This window comes from Oryctolagus cuniculus, chromosome 11, assembly GCF_964237555.1.
Source record: "Oryctolagus cuniculus chromosome 11, mOryCun1.1, whole genome shotgun sequence".
Classification (NCBI taxonomy): Eukaryota; Metazoa; Chordata; class Mammalia; order Lagomorpha; family Leporidae; genus Oryctolagus; species Oryctolagus cuniculus.
This window is the reverse complement of record NC_091442.1, coordinates 32,975,922-33,003,780: the sequence shown is the minus strand read 5'-3', so window position 1 is coordinate 33,003,780 and position 27,859 is coordinate 32,975,922. Positions and strand designations below refer to the sequence as shown.

Genomic DNA, 27,859 nt, shown 5'->3' with positions numbered 1-27,859 from the left:
TTTTTTGGTTATTGCTCTGCTAAAGAGCCTTTTGAGATACTGATTCGCCTAGGCATCCCCCATGAAATGCTAATACTGCACATATCCTAAATATATTCTTATCTGCTATACGTACAAGGATACTTAAAGTAGTTTATAGGAAAATGAAATTAAAAGATAAGCTTATGTAGGTGCAAAACAAACTCTTAAATTCATACCTAATTTTTTTCATAATACACATTTCCATGAAATTTTTGGAGACCCTTGTACATATGTACTTTATACACATATAAAACTATAGTAAGATCTTCTTCTTTTTTTTTAAAGATTTATTTATTTATTTGAGAGGCATCGTTACAGAGAGATGTGGAGACAGAGAGAGGTCTTCCATCCACTGGTTCACTCCCCAAATAGCCACAATGGCCATAGCTGGGCCAGTCTGAAGCCAGGAGCCAGGAGCTTCTTCCAGGTCTCCCACATGGGTGCAGGGGCCCAAGCACTTGGGCTAACTTCCACTGCTTCCCTAGGCCATTAGTAGTGACCTGGATTGGAAGTGGAGCAGATGGGCACCATATGGGATGCTGGTGCCGCAGGTAGAGGCTTAACCTACTACGCCACAGCGCCAGCCCCAGAATACAGTAAGATCTTCTTGACCCCAAGGATAATTTTCCATTTCCTTGGAGATGAAATGAAAATGAATGCAGGGACACTTCTGCTGCCCTCCCAGATGCATCAGGCAGCTACTGTGGCACCCCTGTGTCTACTGAGTACTTGAAATGTGGTTTATGCAACCAAAATGAGCTGCAAGATTTCAAAGACTAATAATGAAACAAGCACAGGAACTAGTTCATTCATAATTTTTGACACTGATTATATATCAAAAGGGATATACTAAGCTAAATAACATGGGGTTAAAATTAATTCTACCTGGTTATTATTTCTTCTTGTGATTTTTGGCTACTAGAAAATTTAAAACTGTCCTATATGGTTCATATTCTATCAGGCAGTGCAGCACTAAATATTTATGGAGACTAACATTATCAGGGAAATCACTCTCAAAAAGCAAACTTGATTGACTCATCAGATAATCCCAGTTACTTTTAGGGTTTTTTTTTTTCATATATGCAGCTGCCAGCTAAGTTTTGACATCTAAAAATGTAAAATAAATCTAGTTGCTTCTCTGAAAGTCAATTCTTCAAATATCTTAATAGAGACATCAAGTTGCCATCCTCTGAGCTCTGCTTTTCCAGGTGGAAGTATAATGTGGACTGAATTGCATCTTCTTCCCCAATAACTCATATGATGAAGATCTAGCTCCCCAGCACACCAAAATGTGACTTATTTGGAGACAAGGTCTTTAAAGAAGTGATTTAAGTTAAAAGCAAGTCTTAAAAGTGGGCCATAATCCAACATGACAGGCATCTTATACAAGAAAAGGAAACATGGACATAGACATATATACAAAGAAGATGAGACAAGGACAAACGGAAAAGCCAGCCATCTACAAGTCAAAAAGAAAACGGTGAAATGGATCTTTCCCTCACAGCCCTCAAAAAAGCAGTCTTGCTAACCTTGATCTCAGACTTCCAGCCTCCAGAACTGTGAGAAAATGCATTTCTGTTAAGGTATCCAGTCTGTAATACTACATGGTGCTGTAGTAAACCAATACAAAATATAACCCTAAACCTCAGGTCTCAGGTCAAGGACCAGTCCACAGACCGAAAGTGGATTCTTCAGCTTCACTGTCAGAGAACTAGTGGCCAAGGTTAACCACAATTTTGCCTCCACAATGATTCTAATGTTCTCTTTGCAGAAGTACCCACATGAATAGTGCCATGAACTTCTAAGCTAATCAATCTTACAGAGTCAACAAGGAAGAATAACAAGCAATGTGCCACAGGGATTACCCAAGACTTGCATTAGGAAGCAGAAGAGACCAATATGGGGGAGAAAACAGCTGTAAAGGAAGAAGAATTCTGAGGGTCACAGAAAATCAGAAGTGATGCCCAACAAACATGAGCAATGCAGCTCTGATTATAAAATAAAGCCATAATAATCATAGACTTGGATGTTACGCTAGAATATTAAATCAGGATCAATGAAGTAAACCTTCCAAGTACCTCAACACTGATGAGAATATTCCTGTAAGGAAGTGTCCAGTGTGTATTTCCAAAAATAAAAGCAAGCAGAGGAGGAAATAAGTTTCAGAATAGGGGACTGAAAATAGTGGAAAGAAGCAGCATTAAGATGCTTATATTTATTGGTGCCGGTTCCTTGCTAATGCACATGGGAAAGCAGTGGAGGATGGCCCTTGACCGCCTTGGGTCCTGCACCCTCGTGGGAGACCCAGACAAGCTCCTGACTTTTGCCTGGCCCAGTCCCTGTGGCCATTTGGGGGGTGAACCAGCGAATGGAAGATCTCTCTTTGTCTCACCCTCTCTCTCTCTGTAACTCTGCCTTTCAAATAAATAAAATAAACCTTTTTTTTTTTTTAAAAAAAAAAAAAGATGCTTACATTGAATTAACAAGCATGAAAATTACTTTTAAAACAAAATAGGGAAAAATTGCAAGTAGTTCTTACCACACCACGCAAAGTACTTTCAATACAAAACAAAAGCCCAAATCTCTGAGTAACCAAGCTGCACATTGCTAGTTGGGGCACAGAGATGAGAAAACTGGTAATTTCAGATATAGCTCTGCTGGGTGTGAAGTGGCTTTTCATTTGCATTGTGGTATTAATTTGAATTTATCTGCTAGTGAGAGATGTTGAACATTTTTTCATGTGCTTACTGAGTGTGTGTATGTGTGTGTGAAGTGGACTGCTTACATGTTTTTGAGGACTGAAGGGGCTTTTGTGGGTTGAGAAGGATGAGTGGCAGGTGAGTGTAAGTTACACTTTCATTGCTGAGGGAAGAAGACAAAGGAAAGGGCAGTAACTGAAGGATGACACCAGTCCCCAGGAATAATGCTGGTCTTAATGCTGGAATGTTTATTACTCGAAAGATATATTGATTATGTTCTTAGAAGAGCTAGAACAGAGGGAGGCTACAAGACATTGTCACAACAGAAGAGGATGGTGGTGGATGACAATGAAACCAAGATTCAAGATGCCAGCAAGGTTGAACTTCGGAAGGAGAAGGAAGATGTGGTGTTTCCCCAGGAGCAGGAGAGCAGGTGAAAGAATGGGAGTGGCCCAAGTACATTAAACTAGGAGAGGGGAAGAATCAAGTGAAGCATACCATCCCAGGGGCTTCCACTGCCAATGTGCAAAGAGAATAATGTAGGCAGAAATTTATTGTAAATAAAATGTTAGAACTAAATGTCTTTTATTTACTATTATCATTTTAGCAATAAGGGTCACAGATTCATTTTTCTCTTTGTGAATCATTATCAAGATAGAGGAGATTAGTTCATAATGATCAGTATGTTGTTCTGTCACCCCCAACACTTCTGAATTTTTGAAGGGCGATTTTCACTGGATACGTTTGAGCATCTTTTCTCAGAAAACAGGAGCCATGGGTAATATTCAGAATCAGAGGATGTAAGACATTAAGCATCACCATTTTTTTTTTTTTATTAGATAGGTAGAGTTACAGACAGTGAGAGAGAGAGACAGAAAGGTCTTCCTTCTGTTGGTTCACTGCCCAAATGGCTGCCATGGCTGGCGCTGCACCAATCCGAAGCCAGGAGCCAGGTGCTTCTTCCTGGTCTCCCATGCGGGTGCAGGGGCCCAAGCTCTTGGGCCATTCTCCACTGCCCCTCCCCCCCCAGGCCACAGCAGACAGCTGGACTGGAAGAGAAGCGACCGGGACTAGAACCCGGTGCTCATATGGGATGCCGGCGCCGCAGGCAGAGGATTAGCCATGTGAGCCAATTTTTATTTATTAGACAAGTAGAGTTACAGACAGTGAGAGAGAAAGACAGAGAGAAAGGTCACCATTTCTAACCAATATTGACTCAAAAATTAGTATATACTCAAGTTAAGCACTATTTAGACCTTAAAGAAAATCAGTGCTGAGACAGAAGTCAGTTCTATATTACCAACAAGCATTTTAACTCTCAAACTCAACACAGAGAAACCCTATTTAAGAAGGCCACAGGATTCTTTAAAGCTCTGGGATATTTCAGATGATTCAGAGACCATGGAACATGGCTTTCCAACCACTGCCAAGTAGCACTAGGATGGTAAGGAAGGTCTCTCAACAGCAAGACCACCCTCCAGGTCTGCCTCAAGGATATGCACTCCTCTCTGTGAACCCATGTGGGCCAGACACACACCAGATCATCCCTTCATTTCACAGATCTTCCCTGAGCACCAGCACCTACCAAATGTCAGGTGTGGTATTTCACATAAGGCAAAAAGATGAATAGCACAAAGCCGTAGCTCTCTGGGAGCCCAGTCTAATTATAATAAAGATGAGGCATATCAATCTACCTGCACTGGTAATCTAAATCTGGCCTCTGGGTTGATATTACTTTGCTGTCCAAGACACTCTTGTTTGGGAGCAAACAGACTCACCACACTGCATCATGCCTACCATATCCTTAGTTTTCCATAATCCATGATTACCAGGAGAAACCATGGATTCACCTTACTAGCAATTAAGCAAAAGCCAACATTTGCAATTATGTTAGAAAAAGAAAAAAATGTAGTAGTGCATGTAATGGCATTTGCTAGATACAAAAGTGTCACTTACTATACAATGAAGAAAATGACCCTTGTTTTAACACCATTACAAATACCTGTCTTTATGTATGCATATTTCTACAATGAGTGATGTAGAACATTTATAGACTTTAAAGCATACAGTGACCTCTGTACCTCAAAGCAGTAATGAAGTTTTCCTATGTTTCCACATTCTGCATAGGGTAGACAAAAATGGACTTTGGGTATATATCCCATGAAAATAGCTATTTTAAAGACACTAGCCAAATAAGTGAGTAAGGACTTAGCTTCATTTTCATGAATCCCAAAATCAGGGAGATTCTTTGAAAAACTCAATGACTCAATTTGCATTCATTGAAACTCTGTTAATAAAGTTCTTTGTTACCAAAAGGAGCCTGTGTAGGGACATCATGGTGGATGAATTTAATTGTAAGATCTAGTTTTAAACTGTGATTCTAGATCTAATGAGTTGTGAATCCTAGGGCAAATCACTAACTCCCTAGCCTCAATTTACTTCTATGTGAATAGGAAGAGCACTTGCACTTTTCCTACCATTCAAGATCTGTTTCATGGTGGTGAATATAAATAATAGTGCATTATAAGGATTACTCTCAATATTAAATTACAGAGGCAATATCAAAACAAAATTCCCTTTTACTTAAATGTAATATTGGAGAAAATTATATAGGATATTTAGATGATTATTGTCCATAAAGACTAAAAGTCATGAAATCCTGAAGCCATAAAAGGCTATATCGGGGAGGCTTTACTTCAGGAAATAGAAACCTTTCTGGAACTTCAAACATTAAAGGACTTAATGCAGAAAATTAAACCCTTGATAGAATCACTGGAAGGGTTAGAGAACCAGACTGCAGGTACGGTCTGCCTGAATGATCACAGAACATGGTAGTACTGAACTATGAGGAGAGCTATTGCTACTACCACACTCAGAAAGATGAGAAATCAAAAAGGAACTACTGGAATCCAAATGTGCCAGCGTGGCTCAAGACAAGGGAAGAGTAAGCCGAAAACAAGGAATGGCCATTGTCACCAATGCCTCTCAGAGACACTGGAGAATTATTACAGAAGCTGCCACTTCTTCAACAGTCCATGCATCTGTAAAAACAAACCAAAAAATAAAAATAAAAATGAAGGAAGGCAGCCTCGATCACATTTCTAATGTTCAAACTTCATATATACAGGCATCATCTATTTGGAGGAACTTAATTTTCAGCCAGACTGTTAGCCTCAAGGGAGTCTAGTAACCACAGCTCTAAATCCCCAGACGCTGACTTACACAAAGTCCTTCTTCCCTGATGCAAGAAGGGGTTGTTGAGACTCAACCATCTCCAACACAGCCACCTGATGGAGATCATGGTTAGCATCCTTCATTGTTTTCCTCAGTCTACTAGACCAGCTTCATACTTGCTCTGTAGCCTTCCTATTCTTGAGTTCATATAGATTTTTCTGTAAAATGAGCAAAACTAACTTTCCAATATGTATTGAATGCAAAAGTTCCAAAGTTTTCTTTTTATGATAAAATAATCTCTTAATCTTCTAGATATCAATGCTGTCATCCACCATGACTAGTTCAGATGAAAGTGTTTGCTTGCTAACTGGTCCCTTGCTCATAAATCTTCAAGGAATAAAAGAAAACATTATGATTTTAAAAGCTCTTGAGGGGCTGCCTCTGTGGCTTAGCAGGTGAAGCCGCCGCCTGCAGTACCAGCATCCCATACAAGCTTCGGTTTGAGTCTCCGCTGCTCCACTTCCAATTCAGCTCTCTGCTGTGGCCTGGGAAAGCAGTGGAACATGGCCCAAGTCCTTGGGTCCCTTTACCCACGTGGGAGACCTGGAATAAGCTCCTGGCTCCTAGCTTCGGTTAGGCACAGCTCCAGCCATTGTGGTCATCTGGGGAGTGAACCAGAGGATAGAAGACCTCTCTCTCTGCCTGTGCCTCTCTAACTCTGCCTTTCAAATAAATAAATAAATCTTTAAAAAAATAAAGCTCTTGAAATGAAAAACAGATGTAGGATGCTTTTAATTCTGTTTTAATACAAAATGTCCATCTTTCCTTATTTTATAAAAGTGTTTCTCAGTTGTAAATTATTATTAAAAGTAATTCAGTTCCTTGATAGATGTATAGAATGAATTACCTTTGATTACCACATATACTTAGACTTTCATAATACAAGTGAAAACCAAAAATTTCTGAAGTTGAAATTAACACATGGCAATTAAAAATGAAATATTAGACCTTAATGAGAGGGTAACAACAAAAAAAAAAAAACTTCAAAGAGTTTGATCATCACTTATGTTCTATTTCACTTAATTTTTTGATAAAAAATTGATGGCTCCTTCAGTGCAAATGACCTCACTGGTATATTTCTAGTTGCTTCACCTACTGATATGCACATGGCTCTTTTTAGGGGATCAGACCTGGAATAGACAGGAAAAGGATTAAATGGAATAGACTGTGAAATTTGTCTGAGCATACGGAATTTATGATAGGATCTAAAAGGCCAAATGAACCTAATATTAGCTCAGGCAACAGGAAAGCCAACATGTCCAGTTACTAAGGATTTGTTATTTAAGTGGAGACCCATAGCATTAGTCAACAATCCACAATCAACCCCATTCCATTTTCTGCTGGCACTTCTGGTTCATGATAACATGAAACAATTCTGATAAGGAAACATTTAACTACAGGTTACCAAGTTCAACTTAAAAAAGCAAAATGTTCTGTTCCATTTAAATATCACTGCAGGTAAATATAATTTGAAGCTATTTATTGATAGGCTAACCATTCAAGGGAACTATTCAAGATATGCTAATAGACAGAGCCAAGTATCCTAATGCACCATAGGTAGGAAATGTCAGCCTCAGGTGTTATGCAGCCAGATGGGGATGTTGTTAGAACAACACTGGAAGCCTATTAGGTGTTGCTGAATTGTTTACTTTAAAATCATTAATTCTGGGGCCAGCATTGTGGCACAGAGGCATAAGCTGGCCTTCCCGCACCGATGTGCTGGTTCAGGTCCCCTATCCTCTGTCTCAGATCCAGCTCCCTGCTAGTACACCTGGGAAAGCAGCAGCAGATGTTCCAAGTGCTTGGCCCCTGGCATCCTGGGGGGAGACCCAGATGGGTCTGGCTCAGTCCCAACCATGGAGACCATTTGGGGAGTGAAGCAGAAGATGGAAGATCTTTCTCTCTCCATCTATCCTCCTCTCTAAAACTTCTATCTTTCAAATAGGTAAACTAAATGTTTTTAAAAAATCATTGTGTTTTATGTAAATTTCACCTCAATTTTTAAGATGTAAAAATAAAATGAGAGAGAGCAGACATTTAGCCTAGTGATTAAGACACCTGCATCCCACATCAGAGTACCTGGGCTCAATTCCCAGCTCTGGTTCCTTACTCCAGCTACCTGCCAAAACACTCTAGGAGACAGCTGATAATGATTCAAGTAACTGGGCTTCTGCCTCCCTCATGGGAGATCTAGACTGCTTTCTGGGTTCCTAGCTTCAGCCTGATACAGCCCTGGCTGTTGCCAGCATTTGAGGAGTGAATGCGGATGAGCATTCTCATATCTCTCTCTCTCTCTCTCTCTCTCTCTCTCTCTCTCTCTCTCTCTCTCTCTCTTCTCTTTCTCTTTCTCTCTTTCTCTCTCTCCCCATTCTCTTCCCCCACCTCTCTCCCTCTTTCTTTCTCCCTCCCTCCCTTCCTCTCCTACTCACAAATAAACATTTTAAGAAACAAAATGAAATAATAAAAATTTTAAAATGTTTTAAAGAGCAAAACAAATCCACAGAAAAAGACTATGAGAGAAACATTCTGTCAACAGCACTGCAGGAATCTTCTTTGCCTTGCCAATAACAGCCTAAAGGCATTAAATTTCCTTGCTAAATTACTAGTTTAACTGTTTCGTCCTTCAGGGCATATACAACACCTGCTGCACTTCCCAGACTTTACCTTGGGACAGATAAGGACTTAGGATTTAATCAAGGGACATCACAACTGAGGATAGTTACTTTAGTTGATATTGTTCAAGAGAGTCAATTTGGCAATAATAAAAATGCTTCAGGCTGAAGAGGTATTACTAAGTTTTCATTCAAAAATAAAAATAGCTTTATTAGATTAAAAACAAGCAAAACCAATCTCTGGAGTTAGGATAACAGTTACTCCAGGTACAGACTGTGGGGAGTCGGGCAGGAATGATCGGGCACGTCTATGGCTGCTGATGCTGTTTCCTGACCTTGTGCAGGTGACATGGGAGGGTTCACTTATGAAATCGATCCAGCTGCACCCATGATTTATGTGTTTGGGGTGTGTATATAACACTGGAACAAAAAAAAAAGCTTAATATACTTTATTGACTCACTTGGAAAAAGTTATATTCTTACACTTAGTTTACAGTAATTACTGACTGTCAATGAGAAACGCAAAGCTCATTGTACTTTTAAAAATGGAAAATCTGGGCATATTTAAGTGGCTCTGGAAAAGGCACCTGCTACTCTTCCAATCTTCCAATCTGTCCCTGCAGGAAACCCAATCCTAATCTACCAGCTACAGATTCAGGCTGTTTCTTCCCTATTTCCCACAGCTTTTACAAAGTGAATGCTGCTGAATCCCCATCTCACAAGCCCTTCCCTTCTGCTCCCTTCTTAGTCCTGTCAGTGTCATCTTGTCATCATTTGGGAAACTGGAACTTCAGATTCCACATTATGCAGAAGTGCTAACGAAGCGTGTGTGTAGGATGCTGTTCTAGCTGTGCGGTTTCTCTGGGATAGAAGCATTAATGCAAATCCAAACCTCTGAGCTTCTTCAGATTCCTTCTCAAACTTACTTTAACAACTCTGACTTTTTAACATTGGATTATGCACATGAGACAGGATGTACAATGTGAGATTACATATATAGAATCTAAGTGGAAAGAAACTTTTGTATGTTTAGTAAATTGACTTACTTTAGGGCGAGTAAGTACTACTTGGAATTATTTAGATTCACTTCCTTTGAAACAGCTGAAATTTTTAAAGGGAGGTAAAAGCCTAATTTTTTTCTCTAAATCATAAAATACAAAATCAAGACCACATCAAAGGGAATGGAAATAAGATCTGAATTTCTCACACAAATAGAATAAAACACCCTTTTTTTTTTTTTGCACATTGACCACCTTGATAAAGGTGGTCCTGTTACTTTGGGGGAGCAATTTTTTAGAACATTTTATTGATCATTTCTCATGTGTCAGGCACTGTACAAAGTAATCTTCATGCATTTGCCTATTTAACCTAAAGAACTGTTCTGCAAGGTAGGAAATATTACAATTTACATATAGCAGTTGAGGAAACTGAGTTTGGAATATATTAAGCCACTCGCCCACAGTAACATTTGAATTTGAAAGGTAATAGTGAAGAAAAAGAAAGAACAAACAAATGAAAGCCCTTCCACCTCCCAAAGACAAAGACATGGTCCCAGCATGGAAAACTAGGGCTAATCAGGGGTTGTGTAGCAGGTTTTGGTCCTTATTTCCTTCCATGTCAGGCCCAATATAAAGTAAAGCCAAGTTCCAGCAGAGAGAGGGGCCAATCTCACAATCTTTGCATCTCCATATAGAGAAAGTAGCTCCCTTCCAGTGTGTATTGCACCAGAATTCTCCCATAGTGCCCATAGCCGTTTACACCTATCTCCCACCATCACACCGTGATAACATGCAAAATGCAAAATGAGAGCAAGGATAGAAAGCGGTACCCTTTAATATCACTAGTGCAGCAGGTAGTCATGACAGGTCATTCCTGCAGCTGGTTGCTGAGTTCAGGAGGAGGAGATCACAGATACCATTATTAGTTTCAAAACAATGAAAAATACCAACCCCCCACCCACTTGCCTACAGGCCCAGGGGACCCCCAGAACTCCCCAGGATCAGGCAGCAAAAAGGTTAATGCCTGGCCTAGTACGGCAGGGTGTCTCCAGGTCTCTGTCCTCTGTAGTTTGTTAGTACCTAGGTCAGAGTTGTAACTACCACATGTAGAGAACCCACAGCCTTACCAAGACCTTGTAGGTAGCCAAAAGTGCACAGCACTGCACCCTTCAGGTGACACCTGGCACTTCTATTGTTAACCGGACAATAGGACCAGTGATTGTAGCACTTCAGTCAGTAATGGAACAGGAGATAAGTTCTTCATAACCCTATATTACCCCACACTCACCAGTTTTCAATGGCCTGCTACATGTTTTGCTTTCTGATGAGACACTGAGACTCTGTTTATGAGTTTTCCGGGTTCTATAGTCTTAAAGCAAGACCAGCTATTCGAGAGATTTTAAGTTGTCTCTAGCATTTACTTTTCCTCTACACAAGCAGATGGGGATGCATCCCTGAGGTATTTCTTAAAGTAGGCGCCAAACACACAAAATCCCTGCTATTACAGAACTTACATGCTGGAGGATGCAAACGTGGCTAAGAACATCAAATGAAAGAGGTGATAAGTGTGCAAAACCACAAAGTGAAACAGGTGGCCTCTCAGAAAGCTTCTCTCTTTCCTTTCCTTTTTTTTTTTTTTTTTTTTTTTTTTTTTTGGACAGGCAGAGTGGATAGTGAGAGAGAGAGACAGAGAGAAAGGTCTTCCTTTTGCCGTTGGTTCACCTTCCAATGGACGCCACGGCTGGCGCGCTGCAGCCAGCGCACCATGCTGATCCGAAGCCAGGAGCCAGGTGCTTCTCCTGGTCTCCCATGCGGGTGCAGGGCCCAAGGACTTGGGCCATCCTCCACTGCACTCCCGGGCCACAGCAGAGAGCTGGCCTGGAAGAGGGGCAACCGGGACAGAATCCGGCGCCCCGACCATGACTAGAACCCTGTGTGCTGGTGCCGCTAGGTGGAGGATTAGCCTATTGAGCCGCGGTGCCGGTCTCCTTTCCCTTTTCAACAACTACACTAGAAGCAGATGAAATCTAAAAAAAAAAAAAAAAAAGTATGGATCTGAATCAAGCCTGGCTGGGCATCAGGAACACTTTATAAAATATTTCAGAGAGTTGGACCCACCAATTTGTTAGCAAGTCCTCCATATGATTCTGATGCACACCCCGGTAAGAAGCACCACTTCTCCTTCTAGCTCTTCCCAGCTATTACATGAAATAGGTATAGAGAATCTTCTGTCATCAACACACACTCTCACTAAGGGCACAGTAAAAATAGCTAGATAGCCTGGACTTGGTTTGATACCAGAAGAGCACACCCAAGCTGGGGAGAGTACAGCAGGTGGTATCTGGGGATGATATAGGCAACCCTTAGGAGGGCTGGGTCTCTTATTCCACAGAACACGGACACTGAGAGCCAAATAACTTGCATGACAGTTCATCGCATTCCAGACTATTTGACTTCTGGGTGCAGTCTAGGATTTCACTTTAAAGAGACCTGCAAACATTGGGGAGTGAACCAGAAGATAAGGGCATGTGTATTCTCTCTCTTTCACTCTCTCTCTCTCCCTCTCTCTCTCTCTTTCTGTCTCTCCCTCCCCAAATAAATAAAATAATTTTTAAAACATAAATTGAGGGCCAGCACCGTGGCTCACTTGGTTAATCTTCCGCCTGCGGCACCAGCATCCCATGTGGGCACTGGGTTCTAGTCCTGGTTGCTCCTCTTCCAGGCCAGCTCTCTGCTGTGGCTCAGGAAGGCAGTGGAGGATGGCCCAAGTGCTTGTGCCCCTGCACCCACATGGGAGACCAGGAGGAAGCACCTGGCTCCTGGCTTCAGATCTACGCAGCACCGGCTGTAGTGGCCATCTGGTGGGGGTGAACCAACGGAAGGAAGACCTTTCTCTCTGTCTCTCTCTCTCACTATCTATATCTCTGCCTGTCAAATAAATAAAAATAAAAAATAATAATAAACATAAATTGAAATACGAAAAACCTGAGAGTTTACTGGCTGTCTCCTTAACACCTACATCCTTCCTGGAGGTCTTCCTCAGAAATTCACTGCTGCAAAGCTCAGAGGGAGTTGTTTTGCCCTCGTCTTTCTCCAGGCATTTGACCAGTTATCATTCAACTCATACCCTCTCTCATTTGATGTTCTTAATTGTTTTTGTCTCTTTTTGGCATGTAAGGTCCATAATACCAGGGTTTGTGTCTACTTTCTTCATTACTTCAGGATGTAGCTTAGGGCTAGCACTGATAGGTGAGCAAGCATTATGTTACATAAAGACACAAAATAAAAGTCATCTACCTGGATATAGAAAAATGCGTTTTCATAAAAGACCTGCATTCCCAAAGTGGCACTGGCCAATTTCTCCTACATAGGAAATTATGGAGAATTATTTAAAAGATGGATTAAAATCATTTCTATAAAAGATATCCAGTGCGTATAGTGAAACTACCTTCTTTATTCTGCAACCTCTCTTTGTGATCTTGCCACTCTCCCCTCGCGCTCTTGGTAAGTGCATATCACATTAGGTCCCTGCTCAAGGATTTCAAGATGGACAAGGATGTTTTATTAGCTGTTAAATTGCATTCTATCTGCTATCTTTCCCTTGACACAAACAGAGCATTTAAATCTGTGTCTGAATTTATTCCATTTTAGATTTTTATTGCATTTACAAAAACATTCATTCCAATGAGCCTGGGACAAAAAGGACAAAGGTGTGAAGCCCCAGTGGAAAGATGCATGTTTACATCCTTGCCTGCAGCGTTTAATAATTGGCATGAGCTTTCAAGGAAGCTGTGGCTCATTCTCCAAGTTCCGTTCGTGCTTCCAAGTGGACAAAATATAGACTCAGATGCACTCAGCAAAGTAATTGGATTTGCTACCTGGAATATTTAAATTGTTTTCAGACACTGGAAATTGGCTTAGGAAGATTAAAAAAAAAACACCCTGGAGAATAACAGGCTATAATTTACCAGGTGGAAAACCTTTTCAGCAAGAACACCTCATTCTCCTATAATTCCTCCTGATTAAGAGACACATTAGTCATTGGGACCTAAATTTCTTTAGATCCTGGCACCTCGGGCTTACTCCAGCTGTTGTTCTTACCAAGTCTTTTGAATGACACCTCCATCCCAAGATTGGGAGGTTTTCAGCCCATTTACTAATGCACATGTTGGAAGGCCGGCAAGGGCAGCTCATTGAAAGTCTTGGGGTCTGGACTGCATGTGAAGCTTTGGACACCTTGGATACCGGGAGGTGGGGGGTGGGAACAGAGTTAGGCTCTAGCCTACCTAACAAAAGATGAAGGTAAGTCGTGTGGTAAAGTCTTGATGTGTCTTTAGCAAGTGAAGGCGTTAGCCAGCTCAGTTCTCAAAAAACTCGCCCTCTCTTGCCTCTCCTTAGGCCCCCGGAGCCATCCTGAATTCCGCAAGTGCCCCCAGCTTCTGCTCACTGACTCCCCAGCTGTGTTTTCCTCTGCCATTCCGGGTCCCTCACTCCGGAGCCAGGCGCTAAAGTTTGGCATCAACGACCACCTGTCGGCTGGACCGCTGCGCCCTTGGCCGCATGGGTTCCCATCAAAGAGCGGGCAAGGTCAGCAGACACCTATACTTTGGGACTCCGGGACCGAACCTCCCTGAAATCCAGCAACAGCGGTAACAAGGGCTGCGTCCGAGGGAGGGGAGGGCGCGACTTGTTCACACCCGGTGCCTTCCAGCTGGACCCAACTTCACACTCCTCACTTTCCAAACTCTCAGCATCACACAGCAAGCGAAACCCGTCCCGCCCCGCTGGTCCCAAAGACTGGAGATCTTCAGTGGGTGCCCGTTGGACCCAGCAGGGATGTCAACTACTAAATCCGGAGGAGACAGAAGCGCGCGCAAAGCGCCTGCTCCTTGCCATCGCCTCAGCAGATGCCAACCTGTGCGCCCCGATGCCGCCCCTGCCCGCTGTCCGCGCGCCCATTGCATAACGCGCCCCTCGCCCCACCCCCACGCCACCCGCCCTGCCCGGTGCCCCGGCCCGCGCCCCGAGCCGGGCCGGGCCGCCCCACTACTTACATCATCCCACTTGACGAATTTGGTGCCCTTCTTGAGGCTGTCGGACACGCACACGGGCTTGAGTTGCAAGGCGTGCACTCCGGGTTGAGCCCCGGCCATCTGGGCTCATCGGGGCTCCGGGCGGCCCGGGCGAGCGCGGCAGGGACGGGGCGCGGAGCGCGGGGCTCCGGGCGCGGGTTCCTTTTTCTGCTCCGGAGCCGCTCGACTCTGCTCCACAGCCGGCCTCCCCCGGCCTCCTGGCCTCCGCACCTCGCTCTGGCGCCGCTCAGCAGGCGGGGCGCGCGGGGGCGCAACGCCGGGCCATGCCCCGGGCGGGACACGGGGTCGGGAGCCCTGGGTGGATCCGAGCCTCGGAAGCAAGGAAGCTGAGCTGGGCGGCCGAGGTTGGCAGCCGCCGCTGGTTCCTGCTCCTCCGCCGCCGCCGCCGCCTCAAAGCGCACCATTCAGCACATCCTCTGTACACAGAGGGAGCGAGCGAGTGACACACGCTCGGCGCCCCCCCTCCCTGCTCCTTCCCCTCCTCCCTCCGCCTCCCGCCCCCCCTTCCCCGCCACCCTTGCTCGCTCGGTCCTTCCTTCCCCCCGCGGCTCCCAGCCCAACTTTGCGCGCTGGGTCAGACGCCGGGAAGCGGGGACGCAGCGGCACCTCCCGGTTCCCGGGCCCCACTGCAGCCAACGCCTGCGCCTCGGCGCGCCCTCTGAGCATGCCCCGTGCCCGGGTCGCCGGGGCGCCGGGGATGTCCGGGAGCCGCGCCGTGCAGGGGGTGTTTTCTAGGGAACTTGGCGTGAGCCCGGGAGCGTCTTCGGAACCTAAGCGGGTGGGAGGAGGGGGCCGTTGCGCGGGAACAGACAACCCCCCAGCTTCTCGCTCTTCCTGGAGCTCTCCAGCGCCAGCCACAAAACAGCTTTTCGGGAAGAGAATGGTTCTTCAGCAGCAGAGAAGAGAGCAGCTGAGAGGCTTGGAGTGAGAGCTGTCAGTGCAACCTGGGCGCGCCTGAGAGTTCGCAGCGCGCGGTGCTGAAGCGGGGGCAAACGGGTAGGTTCAGTTGTGCTCCAGAGAGAAAGCCCTGCCTCAGGGAACCCAAGGTTGTTTCCCAAGGGGCAGAGGAGGACTCCCCTCCCCCGCCTTCTCTGAGTGTGTGAGACAGAGATTTTCATAGAAACTTGCTCACTTAGAAACAGGTCTAGGGAATTTTTTTAACTCAGTCAACAAACATTCCTGGAGGGAGCAGGGAAGAAAGAAGGAAAATAGATTAAAATTGTAAAGAGGGATAATGCAAGGGAGAGGATGTGGAGCAACTGGAACTCTCCTCCGCTGCTAGAGGGAGTATAAAAATGAGAAAGATGCTTTGGAGAGCAGTCTCTTTTCGGAAGTTCAACGTTTACTTCTCGCAACCCCGAAATGCCGCTCCTAGGTGTTTGCCCGAGAGAAATGAAAGCCTGTGTCCGCAGAGACATGTACAACAATGGTCGTGGCGTTCTTCATAATAGCCCCAAATTAGAAACTGCAAACGTCAACCGCCAGTCCAATGGATAAACACCTTGTGGTATCCCGGAACAATGGAATATTATTCCGCAACAAAAAAAGGGAAGGGCGTGCAAGAACACAGATGGATCATACAGGCTTTAAGGTTAGTAGAGAGAATAGACTGCGTGCTGCGTGATTCCATTTGTTAAGAGTTCTGGAAAAGGCAAGATAGTCCATGTAGACACAAGGCAGATCAGCAGTTGCCCGTGGCAGGAAGTGGGCATGAAAGAGCGCACCACGGAACTTTTTGAGAAGATGGAAAAGTTCTTTATTGTGTGTGTCTCCCATTGTCAAAAGTCAAAACTGGACGCCGAAAATGAGTGTCTTTCATTGAAAGTAAATCATATTTCAAAAAAGTGTTATCTTTAAAAATAAGAAACAGCTTATGAAAAATGATAAAAACAGACATGATTTCTTTTTTCTAAGATTTATTTATTTGTTTGAGAGGTACTGTTACAGACAGAGAGGGAGAGAGAGAAAGGTCTGCCATCCACTGGTTCACTCCCCAAATGGGCCAACCGGAAGCCAGAAGCCAGGAGCCAGGAGCTTCTTCTGGGTCTACCACGGGAGGGAGTGGGATGCAGGGGCCTAAGTACTTGGGTCATCTTCCACTGCTTTCCCAGGCCACAAGCTGAGAGCTAGATCGGAAGAGGAGCCGGGGACACAGATTGGTGCCCCAGGCAGAGGCTTAGTCTACTGTGCCAAGGACTTCAGCAAAGACATGACTTCTTAAGTTTTTCTGCTCCTGGTCCTGTGCCACTAGAGTTTCCAAGGGAATGTGTATAAATTTGGTCAGAAGATTATCAAATATCCAATGGAGACATTTGTTATTAAATATTTCAGTACATTCACAGTGTATTTATTGATCACCAGCTATATACTAGGCACTATTATAATCACTGTGGATAGTCTGATGAGCAAGGTCTCTGACTCCTGCTATCTCTGGGAGCCACTTCCTATCAAGAACTTCATTAAAGACTGGCTTATTTCTTTTTGATTCCTAAACTAAAACCTGACTGCACCATCCATAATCCCTCTCACTGGTGGCGGTAGCGTGATAGTTACCTCACAGAAGGCACCGTTTTCATTCTCCCATTGTGTTTCTTCACTTTAGATGGTAACAAATCTATGCTTCCGGGACTCCAGTTCTTATTGTCTTCACAAATGATTCTACCAGGTTACCCAGCTTTTCCCATTTTTTCTCTCAGTCTCTTTCTTATCCACTTGAATGATTATAGGGCATATAGTTTTTAGTTATGAGAGTGGCTAGGAAGGCAATATACACTAGGGCTGTGCCTACTAAAAAAGGAATTTGGGGTGGGGAGTAGAAATAGGCTGTAAGCAACACAAGAAGTTAGATTGGCTTATTGCATCATTATCCTCTGTGCCTTTCCTCACCCTGTGTCCACATATTCTGCCTTGTGACCATATAGTTTTCTCTTTTTTTAAGATTTATTTATTTATTTGAAAGAGTTACACAGAGAGAAGAGAGAGAGAGAGAGAGAGAGGGAGAGAGGGAGAGGTCTTCCATCCGCTGGTTCACTCCCCAGTTGGCCGCAACAGCTGGAGCGGCACCGATCCGAAGCCAGGAGCCAGGAGCTTCCTTCAAATCTCCATGTGGGTTCAGGGGCCATCTTCTACTGACTTCCCAGGCCATAGCAGAAAGCTGGATCGGAAGTGGAGCAGCCCATATGGGATGCTGGGGCTTCAGGCCAGGGCCTTAACTTGCTGCAACACAGGGCCAGCCCCTGTGACCATGTAATTTTCAACTAGATACACTGTGTATTGATCAACCCATTGATGTTTAACATATTACTTGCTTTGGCCAATGAAATGTTTGAAGATGTGGTATGAGCAAAGCTTTGGAATGTGCTCACAGGATTGGGCTTGCCCTCTTGGGTTTCTTATCATTGCCATAAAATAAATATGCTTCAGAAAATCTGTGATCCAAGGAGATATATGGGGCAGATCAAGGCACAATCTGAAGCTTGGAAGAAAGTCCAAGGGAAATCATCCTGGACCTAACAGAACCCAAACCTTCAGACCACGAGCATGACAATAAATGCTCATTGTTGAATGCCAGTGAGTTGGGGTCATTTGTCACACACCATCATCCTGGCCATGGATGGTTGAATATTTCAGCAGGCATTCCTTCCTTCCCAGCTGTTGCAGTGTGAATGGAAAAACGAAAGGAAAGCTGTAGAATTCTGAACAGCACTTGTCTTCAAAACAAACATGGGCTGAAGGAGTTTTCTCTGCCAGCAAAGTGAAACAGCTTGATGTAAGAGAACTGCAGAATGAATCCCTTCAACACATAGGATGAGGCTTGAAGCAGCTTGGTTCAACTCCCTCATTGTCCCTACCTTTGGTCCAGGATACGAGATACAAATGTTTTTAAACTGTGGAGATGTTTACCGTTCAAAGGATCCTGTAAGAACATCCAAACTTGTGTGAATAAGGCCTGTGATCCATCAAATTCAGTGCTCTGTTCTGCTTTTGAGACAATAGGCAGGTCTGTGTTTCATGAGAACACAAAATTACCCTCTGGAATGTCGGCCTCTGAGAATTGGCAAAGCTAAGCTTTATTGAGAACTCACTGTAGGCCAGAGCAGTAAGCTAAGCACTTCCCAGATACTCAGTAACAGAACCCTTATAGTTCAGCTGCACTCTCCATAGGCAAATCTTGATTCAGTTCAGTGGCAACCATGTTGTAGGGGAGGTGGCTTTTCCTCTTTCCAGGGAGTGAAATATGATTGGTTTAAATCCATTATATTAATTCCATTGTCCTTTGTCTAGTGCTGGTGTGGGATGTACATAAGGGGACAACAGCGTAGAGAGAAGCAAAGAGCCTTGATCCTTCCTGAGGTCCTTAACCCTTTGAAACATCACTAGATATCCTACAAAGTAAGGTAATAAATGTCTTTAGTGCTTATACCTTATTGTTAACTCTCAGTTGATCTGGTGGATATTATTATTATCCCTGAGTTTACTTATTACAAAACTGAGGCAAAGAAAGGAAAATTATCCCCTCGAGGTCATACAATATTGAATTGAGAATCTTGATTCTTAGCCACCATAAAAGGCATTTCTAGAACTCACAATATAGTTTCTCCCTACTTTTAATCACAATGAAACATGCATGTTTCAAATTTCCCTAGTAAATAGGTAGTCCAGTTCCTTTTAAGTCCATAGCTTACTTTAGACCTGCTATAGTATGAAGTACAGGCATTCTGATTTGGATAGATATACCTTTTCACAGCCAGTTCTATCTATTAGTAGCTGTGTGAATTGGCAATGTGTCTGACCCTTTCTAAAATACATTATCTTAATATGTAAATGGAGAATTAATAATAATGAAAACTGATTATACACCATGCATGCCTCTAAGGGTTTTATGCTACTAATACATTAATATTCACATTAATTCTATGAATTCAGTTGCTATTACTGTCTCCATCTTATAAAGAAACTGAATCAGAGAATGGTTAAATGGTTGACCATCTTATAAAGAAACTGAATCAGAGAATGGTTAAATGGTTGACCAACATTTTCCAGCTAATAAGTGGAAATTCAAGCCCAGGCAGTTTGGCCCTAGAGCCTGTGAATTTAACCACCACACTAAGCCATCTTGAACAGTCATTGTAAAGATCAAATAAAATCAAGCTATGTAAGTCCCTGTTACGTAGTTTTTTGTTTCTTTTGTGGTTTGTTTTGTTTTGTTTTGTTTTTGTTTGTTTGTTTGTTTTTGACAGGCAGAGTGGAGAGAGAGAGAGAGACAGAGAGAAAGGTCTTCCTTTTCCGTTGGTCCACCCCGCAATGGCTTCTGTGGCCGGCGCACAGTGCTGATACGAAGCCAGGAGCCAGGTGTTTCTCCTGGTCTCCATGCGGGTACAGGGCCCAAGGACTTGGGCCATCCTCTACTGCCTTCCCGGGCCACAGCAGAGAGCTGGGCTGGAAGAGGGGCAACTGGGACAGAATCCGGTGCCCCAACCGGGACTAGAACCCTGGGTGCCGGCGCCGCAGGTGGAGGATTAGCCTATTGAGCCGGCCCGTTGTTACATAGTTTTAATCAATAGTAGTTAAAACACTTATATTTACTCCAAAATAGTACTCTATTGCTTTTACATGCTCTAATTAACACTTTCAGTCCTCAAAGACAGCATCCTCATCTGTGGTCTGTGATTTAGTCAACTTCTTTTTGCTTGCATTAAATCTATAAACTTAAATCATATCCATTTTCCTCTCTAACCTTCTAAAATTGAAAAGCTCTTTTCAATTATGAATAAATTATCCATAATTGCATCTAACTTCAGGGATACTCCATCTTTTTGGAATAATAGAAAAATATGAAGAAAAAACAGTCAGGATCAGCTTTATATTAGCCGCATCTGGACTCCAGCAAATAGCATTTGACATAGAAAACCCTCCCCTGTGTGCTACTCCATACTCATCCCCTGACTGACTGGGACAGAAATGACCCCCACAGTGACCTGGGGAGCCATTTGTTGAGGATGGCAGAGCTTCTGAGTCTCCGAATAGCTCTATGGAAGGAGGTCACTCTGATGACTTGTGCACTTGTCCATTACTGTTAAGTAAATAAGAAACATATGCATAGGATATCTAAGCCAAGAACTAAATGTCATTGGCATCATTATTATCATTACTTTTCACATTAACATAAGAGATAATTAGGTTTATGGATCTTGGATGTAAATATGAAATGCATTGTTATGAAATTGCCAAGAACTGACTCAGTGAGGTTTGTTATCAAGTAAAACACTGAGATAGGCAGAGATCCAAAACAAAATGTCTTAAAATTATCAGTGGCACATGGAAAAGAGTCACACTTTTCCCTCCTGGAAGCTCTTATTTAATAAACCCCTTCTTAATAGCATATTGAATTTCCCTAATTTATGTCGCACAAAAGATTAAAAAAACTTTCACATTACTTTAGTTATGCTATGACAATGGTGGGACTTTTTGTTTTCTTCATGAAAAATAAAAAAAATTACCTTATATTCATTTAAGCTCTACTTTACCCTTTACATAAAGCAAAGGCCTTCATTGAAATCTGGCTGATCGCTGTAAACATGATTTTGAAAAGGAATCTGGAAGCTCATACCCAAAAATATTTAAGGAGAGACACTCTCAGACAAATGCAGATTTCACAGAAAACGCAGGATCATAAAAGGATGCCTTGGGATTGATAAGGATCATTCACCGCCCCTATTTCCCTCCCTCCCATTTCTTATCCCTCAGACAGACCTAGTGGTAGGAACACACAGGTGTTGCTTTATTTTCTAGATCCCTATCTCCCTGTTCTATAAAAATAAACATCAGCACCTAATTCTCTCTCACTTCAAATAAAACTGCCAGGGTTTATGTCTCTAGTGATAGCTATAGTCGTAGGTGTCAGAATATAAAGGAAAATTCTTTTTTATTCTAACATTTTTGGATATATTGTCTAGGAATGGATTCACATTTTCTTTTTTTAAAAACATTTTTATAGTCTTTTTTTAAAAAAAATATTTTATTTATTTGTTTGTTTATTTATTTATTTATTTGAAAGGCAGAGTTATAGAGAGGCAGAGACAGAGAAAGAGGTCTTCCATCTGCTGGTTCACTCCCCAGATGGCCACAACAGCCAGAGCTATGCCGATCTGAAGCCAGGAGCTGGGAGCTTCTTCCTGGTCTCCCACGTGGGTGCAGGTGCCCAAGGACTTGGCCCATCTTCTACTACTTTCCCAGGCCATAGCAGAGAGTTGGATTGGAAGTAGAGTAGCGGGGACTTCAACTGGCACACATATGGGTTGCTGGCACTGCAGGTGGAGGCCTTACCTGCTATGCCACAGAACCGGCCCCTGGATTCACATTTTCTAAAAATCTTTTTGCCTTTGGGTTGGTTTGGGGCAATAATCATCTTCCAACTGAAGCTGAAGTTTAATTGTATATTTATCCATTCCCCTTCTTACACAAAGATTTTGATTACCATTTCTGATACAGTAACAGCTATAAAATATGGATTACCATCCTTTGGAATTTTTCCAGGAATTTTCACCACCACCAACAGGACTTTTTATCAGATCAGGACTTCTCTTTCTTTGTCTATTTTCACTAGAGTCATCTCACCCTATGGATTATCAGTGAATGCTTTTACTACATTTATGGTTGTATGTGTTCATAGCACATTTTAAAGCACATGAAGGAAGAAGAGAAAAGGCACTTCTTCAAGAGGCTCTTAGAGATTTCTAGCTGGCTTCCAGTTTCCATCTCCAACTACCCATGAATAGCAGGGCTTCAATTTACATTGAAATTGTGATGTGTTTTGTTCACCTTCCCTGCTTCCTGCTTCCTGTTGCCTGGAATGCCCCCTTGATGACTGAAGCTCCTGCCACAGGGGGCCTTGAGAAGAGATCCCAGAAGCAGACTTGAAGAGCAGAGAGAAGGATTTGGATCTTCCAGCCACCATCCTCCTCCGGATCACCTAGATTTTAAATGAAGTAAAAATAAATTTCTGTCTGTTTAAACCCTAGTAATTTGTGAGATTTCCATCTTATGCAACCACAAGTAACCCTAATTGACTGAACACTGGTAGCTTTCATTTTGCTGTATTCTAATCTGTCTTTTTTTTTCTCTTTTTTTATTTAGTAAATATAAATTTCAAAAATACAGTTTATGGATTACATTGGCTTTGCCCCCCCCCCCATAATTTCCCTCTCACTCACACCCTTCCCATTTCCCACTCCCTCTCCTATTCCATTCACATCAAGATTCATTTTCAATTCTCTTTATATACAGAAGATCGATTCAGTATATATTAAGTAAAGATTTCATCAGTTTGCACTCACACAGAAATACAAAGTGTAAAACACTGTTTCAGTACTAGTTATAGCATTACTTCACATTGGACAACACATTAAGGACAGATCCCACATGAGAAGTAAGTACACAGTGACTCCTGTTATTGACTTAACAATTTGACCCTCTTGTTTATGGCGTCAGTAATCTCCCTAGGCTCTAGTCATGAGTTGCCAAGGCTATGGAAGCCTTTTGAGTTCACTGACTTTGATCTTATTCTGACAGGGTCATAGTCAAAGTGGAAGTTCTCTCCTCCCTTCAGAGAAAAGTACCTCCTCTTTGATGGCCCCGTTTTTTCCACTGAGATCTCACTCGCAGAGATCTTTCATTTAGGTTTTGTTTTTGTTTTTTTTTTTTTTTTCCCCAGAGTGTCTTGGCTTTCCATGCCTAAAATACTCTCATGGTCTCTTCAGCCAGATCCGAATGCCTTAAGGGCTGATTTTGAGGCCAGAGTGCTATTTAGGACATCTGCCATTCTATGAGTCTGCTGTGTATCCCGCTTCCCATGATGGATCGTTCTCTCCCTTTTTGATTCTATCAGTTAGTATTAGCAGACACTAGTCTTGTTTATGTGATCCCTTTGACTCTTAGACCTATCAGTGTGATCAATTGTGAACTGAAATTGATCACTTGGACTAGTGAGATGTCATTGGTACATGCAACCCTGATGGGATTGTATGGGAATCCCCTGGCACGTATCTAACTCCACCATTTGGGGCAAGTCCGATTGAGCATGTCCCAAATTGTACATCTCCTCCCTAACCTCACCCTGGTTAGAATGGCTCACACTCAGAAATCTACCAACAACAGATGATGGCAAGGATGTGGGGAAAAAGGGACACTAACCCACTGTTGGTGGGAATGCAAACTGGTTAAGCCACTATGGAAGTCAGTCTGGAGATTCCTCAGAAACCTGAATATAACCCTACCATACAACCCAGCCATCCCACTCCTTGGAATTTACCCAAAGGAAATTAAATTGGCAAACAAAAAAGCTGTCTGCACATTAATGTTTACTGCAGCTCAATTCACAATAGCTAAGACCTGGAACCAACCCAAATGCCCATCAACAGTAGACTGGAGAAAGAAATTATGGGACATGTACTCTATAGAATACTATACAGCAGTCAAAAACAATGAAACCCGGTCATTTCAACAAGATGGAGGAATCTGGAAAACATTATACTGAGTGAATTAAGCTAGTCCCAAAGTGACAAATATCGTATGTTCTCCCTGATCAGTGACAACTAACCGAGCACCAAAGGGGAAACCTGTTGAAATGAAATGGACACTATGAGAAACAGTGACTTGATCAGCCCTTGTCCTGAATGTTGAAATACAATGTAATACTTTATCCCTTTTAGTATTTTTTTGTTCTAGTACTATCGGTTGAACTCTGTAATTAAGACACAGTTATTCTTAGGTGTTTAAATTTTAACTGAAAAGTGATCCCAATCTGTCTTCTAATAGACTTTCAATCCTCCATGTCGTCAGATTAGGAAAAATGGCTTTTTTTTTCTTATCCATGTATTTATCTTGAGTTCTGTTCCTGAAGTAATTGGTGGTTTTCACTCATTCCACCAGAATTTGAAATGATTTTGCCCACACCTCTCTAGGATCATTACAGAAACACTGGTTTTCATGGAGAAGAATTATACTCAAAGTATTTGTCAGGGTGAGTAAGGAGGGAGCTTGTACAATGATGTATTTTATTAAAATTAGCCTTTTGCTACTGTAATAGTTACATAACTAAAGCAGATATCATGATTAATGTCAATCTAGGGCAATTTACAGATGCTAGGAACTTTCATTTTTTACTCACTTGAATACAATTAAGCATTAAGGCTTTAACATTACAATATTCTGGGGAATTGGCAGAACAAGTCTTTGGACATTTTATTCTAGTTACCCCCAAATTGTGAAGATTTATATAAACAATCCTACAACATTATTGACCCAGTTTTGTAATGTCAAATCAAATCACATAGACAAATAATAATGATGAGTTGGGACTTTGCATTCACAAAATCAGGTGCCTGGTTAACAGTTGAAAGCAGTGAATCGATTGAACTGAATTGAATTAGTACATGTGTATGTTGAGTAACTATAGGTATTTTTAACATAAATGCATTTCCCTACAATATATTACCCCTATTGGTGCATATTAAGTGTCAGATGTACACAAGAAACATATAGAAGGAGAAGGAAAGAACAGCTAAGCCAAGCGATAAATGGTAATACTGTTACAGATAGAAAAGGAAAATACAGATGTAAAAAAATTAAAAGAAAAATAACTTGGAAATGGTTTACTCAAAATTGTAATAAAAATTTCAAATCATTGATATCAAGATGAACAAAATACTCCATTTTTTTACTACAAAGAAAACACATCAAAAACAAGTAGTTGGGGCCGTCACTGTGGTGTAGTGAGTAAAGCTGCCGCCTGCAGTGCCAGCATCCCATTTAGGGGCCAATTCAAGTCCCAGTTGCTCCACTTCCAAACCAGCTCTCTGTTATGGCCTGGGAAAGCAGTAGAAGATGGCCCATCTCCTTGGGCCCCTACACATGCATGGGAGACCCATAAGGAGCTCCTAGCTCCTGGCTTCAGATTGGCACAGCTCCAGTAGTTGTAGCCATCTGGGGAGTGAAACAGTGGGTGGAAGATTCTCTCTCTCTCTCTGTCTCTCTGTCTCTCTGTCTCTCTCTCTCTCTCTCTGCCTCTCCTTCTCTCTCTGTGTAACTCTGACTTTCAAATAAATAAATAAATATTAAAAAAAAAAACAAGTAGTCACTTTTCTTTTGGGGTGGCAGTTAATACAACAGAAATTCAGTTATAAATAATGATAATGGAATCTCTCCCTTTCCTAACAAGTCATATGCTCTTGTTTGGGCTATGCTGCCACTGCATCTTCTAAAGAGTGAAACAGGTAAGATTTGCAACCATCAGATTATTTCTAATCTTATGAAGGGAACATTATAATGCTATCTCCAGGGGTGGGCATTTGGCTCAGCAGTTAAAATGCCATTTGGGATGCCCACAGGCCATATCAGCTTGTCTGATTTGAATTGTGACTCCATTCCAAATGCCAGCTTCCTGTTAATTTGCAGTCTGGAAGGCAATTGGTGATGGCCCATTGGGAAAACCACAATGAATTCCAGGCTCACTTTGACATGATCCAGTCCCAGCTGCTGCAGATATTTGGGAAGTAAACCAACAAACGGAACAACTCTCTCTCTCTGTCTCTCTCTCCCCCTCATTTGCTCAAAAAAATAAGTTTTAAAAATTATTCTATCGGGGCTAGCACTGTGGTACAGCGGGTTAATGCCCTGGCTTGAAACGCCGGCATCCCATATGGACGCTGGTTCGAGACCCAGCCTCTCCACTTCCAATACAGCTCTCTGCTAATGCCTGGGAAAGCAGTAGAGGATGGCCCAAGTCCTTGGGCCCCTGCACCCACGTGGGAGACCCGAAAGAAGCTCCTGGCCCCTGGCTTCGGATTTGCGCAGCTCTGTCCGTTGGAGACAATTGGGGAGTGAACCATCAGACGGAAGACCTCTGTCTTTCTCTCTCTGCCTCTCCTCTCTTTGTGTAACTCTGACTTTCAAATAAATAAATCTTTTAAAAAAAGAAAATATAATCTTTAGTTGCATGGCAAAGATGAGCAAATATTTTAGCAATGGTCAAGGAATAATATTTTAGGCTTTGTGTTCGCTGTGTCACGACTGCTCAACTCCACCACTATAGACTGAAAATAGTCATAGACAACATGTATATGAAAGAGCATATTTGTGTTACATACATATTTATTTCAAAAACAAGTGTCATATTAGATTTGGCCCATGTGTAGTTGGTCAATTTCAATTCTACTATAAGGAATTATTTACAGGTTTCTGGAAATTTGCATTGTCTCCTTCAAGCTTTCACATTCACTTTGTGCCCTACAGATACATCATTTATCTTTCTGTATCATGAAATATATAGCTCTACTTAATTCCACTAGTACTTGTATACTATAAATAAGTAAGCCTAGCAGTTAAGATACTGATTAAAGACCTTGTGTTACATTTAGAAGTTCTTGGTTTAAATACCCAGCTCTGGCTCCTGACTCCAGTTTCCTACTAATGCACACTCTAGAAGGCAACAAGTGATGGCTCAGAAGTTGGGTCCATGCCACCCACATGGTAGATCTGGATTGAGCTCCTAGCTCCCAGTTTAGGTCTGGTCTAGCTTGAGCCATTGCAGACATTTGGGAAGTAAATCAAACCATGGAAGCTCTAGCTGTCTGTCTGTCTCTCTGCCACTTAACAAAACTAAAAATAAATAAGCCCACATAACACAGCAGTTGTGAAGTAGGATATGTTTTATATATGAAGATAGGCAGCTGGCTAACCTAGAAAAAATAAGTGAATATAAGATTTTGGCCCATAACAACCATGTAGTAACAAAAAGACAGGCTGACAACAGCAAAATCCATGATACTGAAACATCTAAGGAAATTACCTCACAAAACACAGGTTCCTCATAAAAGAATGTTTGAAGTGTCTAATTTATAAGTGTGCAAATTTATCTTCTCTGCAAATACTTGAGAAATTCAGTTACTAAAATTGTACTTTTCATTGGCTTTATTTAAATAACTCAAGTATAAAATATCAAGTATAAAACTGCACCATGAATATATAGCTAATAGCCTTCCTTTCATTAATATGACTTAAGCCTATTCACTGGGGGCTTTCCTTCTACTCTATACTTTCCCAAGAATAGCATAGTTACCCAAAATATGTTGAGTTCCTACTGTGTGATAGGCAATCTATTGGACTCTATAATTAAGTTTTCTTGTTCATGTGAACATATGAAA

At 42.4% G+C, this 27,859-nt stretch overlaps 1 protein-coding gene across 2 annotated transcripts in view; it reads right to left on the bottom strand.

Moving 5' to 3' along the window:
- The window catches only part of PLCB1 (phospholipase C beta 1), a 788,982-nt gene extending 773,835 nt beyond the window's left edge, over positions 1–15,147 (bottom strand). For both annotated transcript variants that reach the window (XM_051846235.2, XM_008256382.4), the window contains exon 1: positions 14,619–15,147. In XM_051846235.2, coding sequence (XP_051702195.1) covers positions 14,619–14,717 — 99 coding nt within the window. In that variant the 5' untranslated portion in view covers positions 14,718–15,147. The remainder of the gene's footprint in view (positions 1–14,618) is intronic.
- Between the last annotated feature and the right edge of the window lie 12,712 nt (positions 15,148–27,859).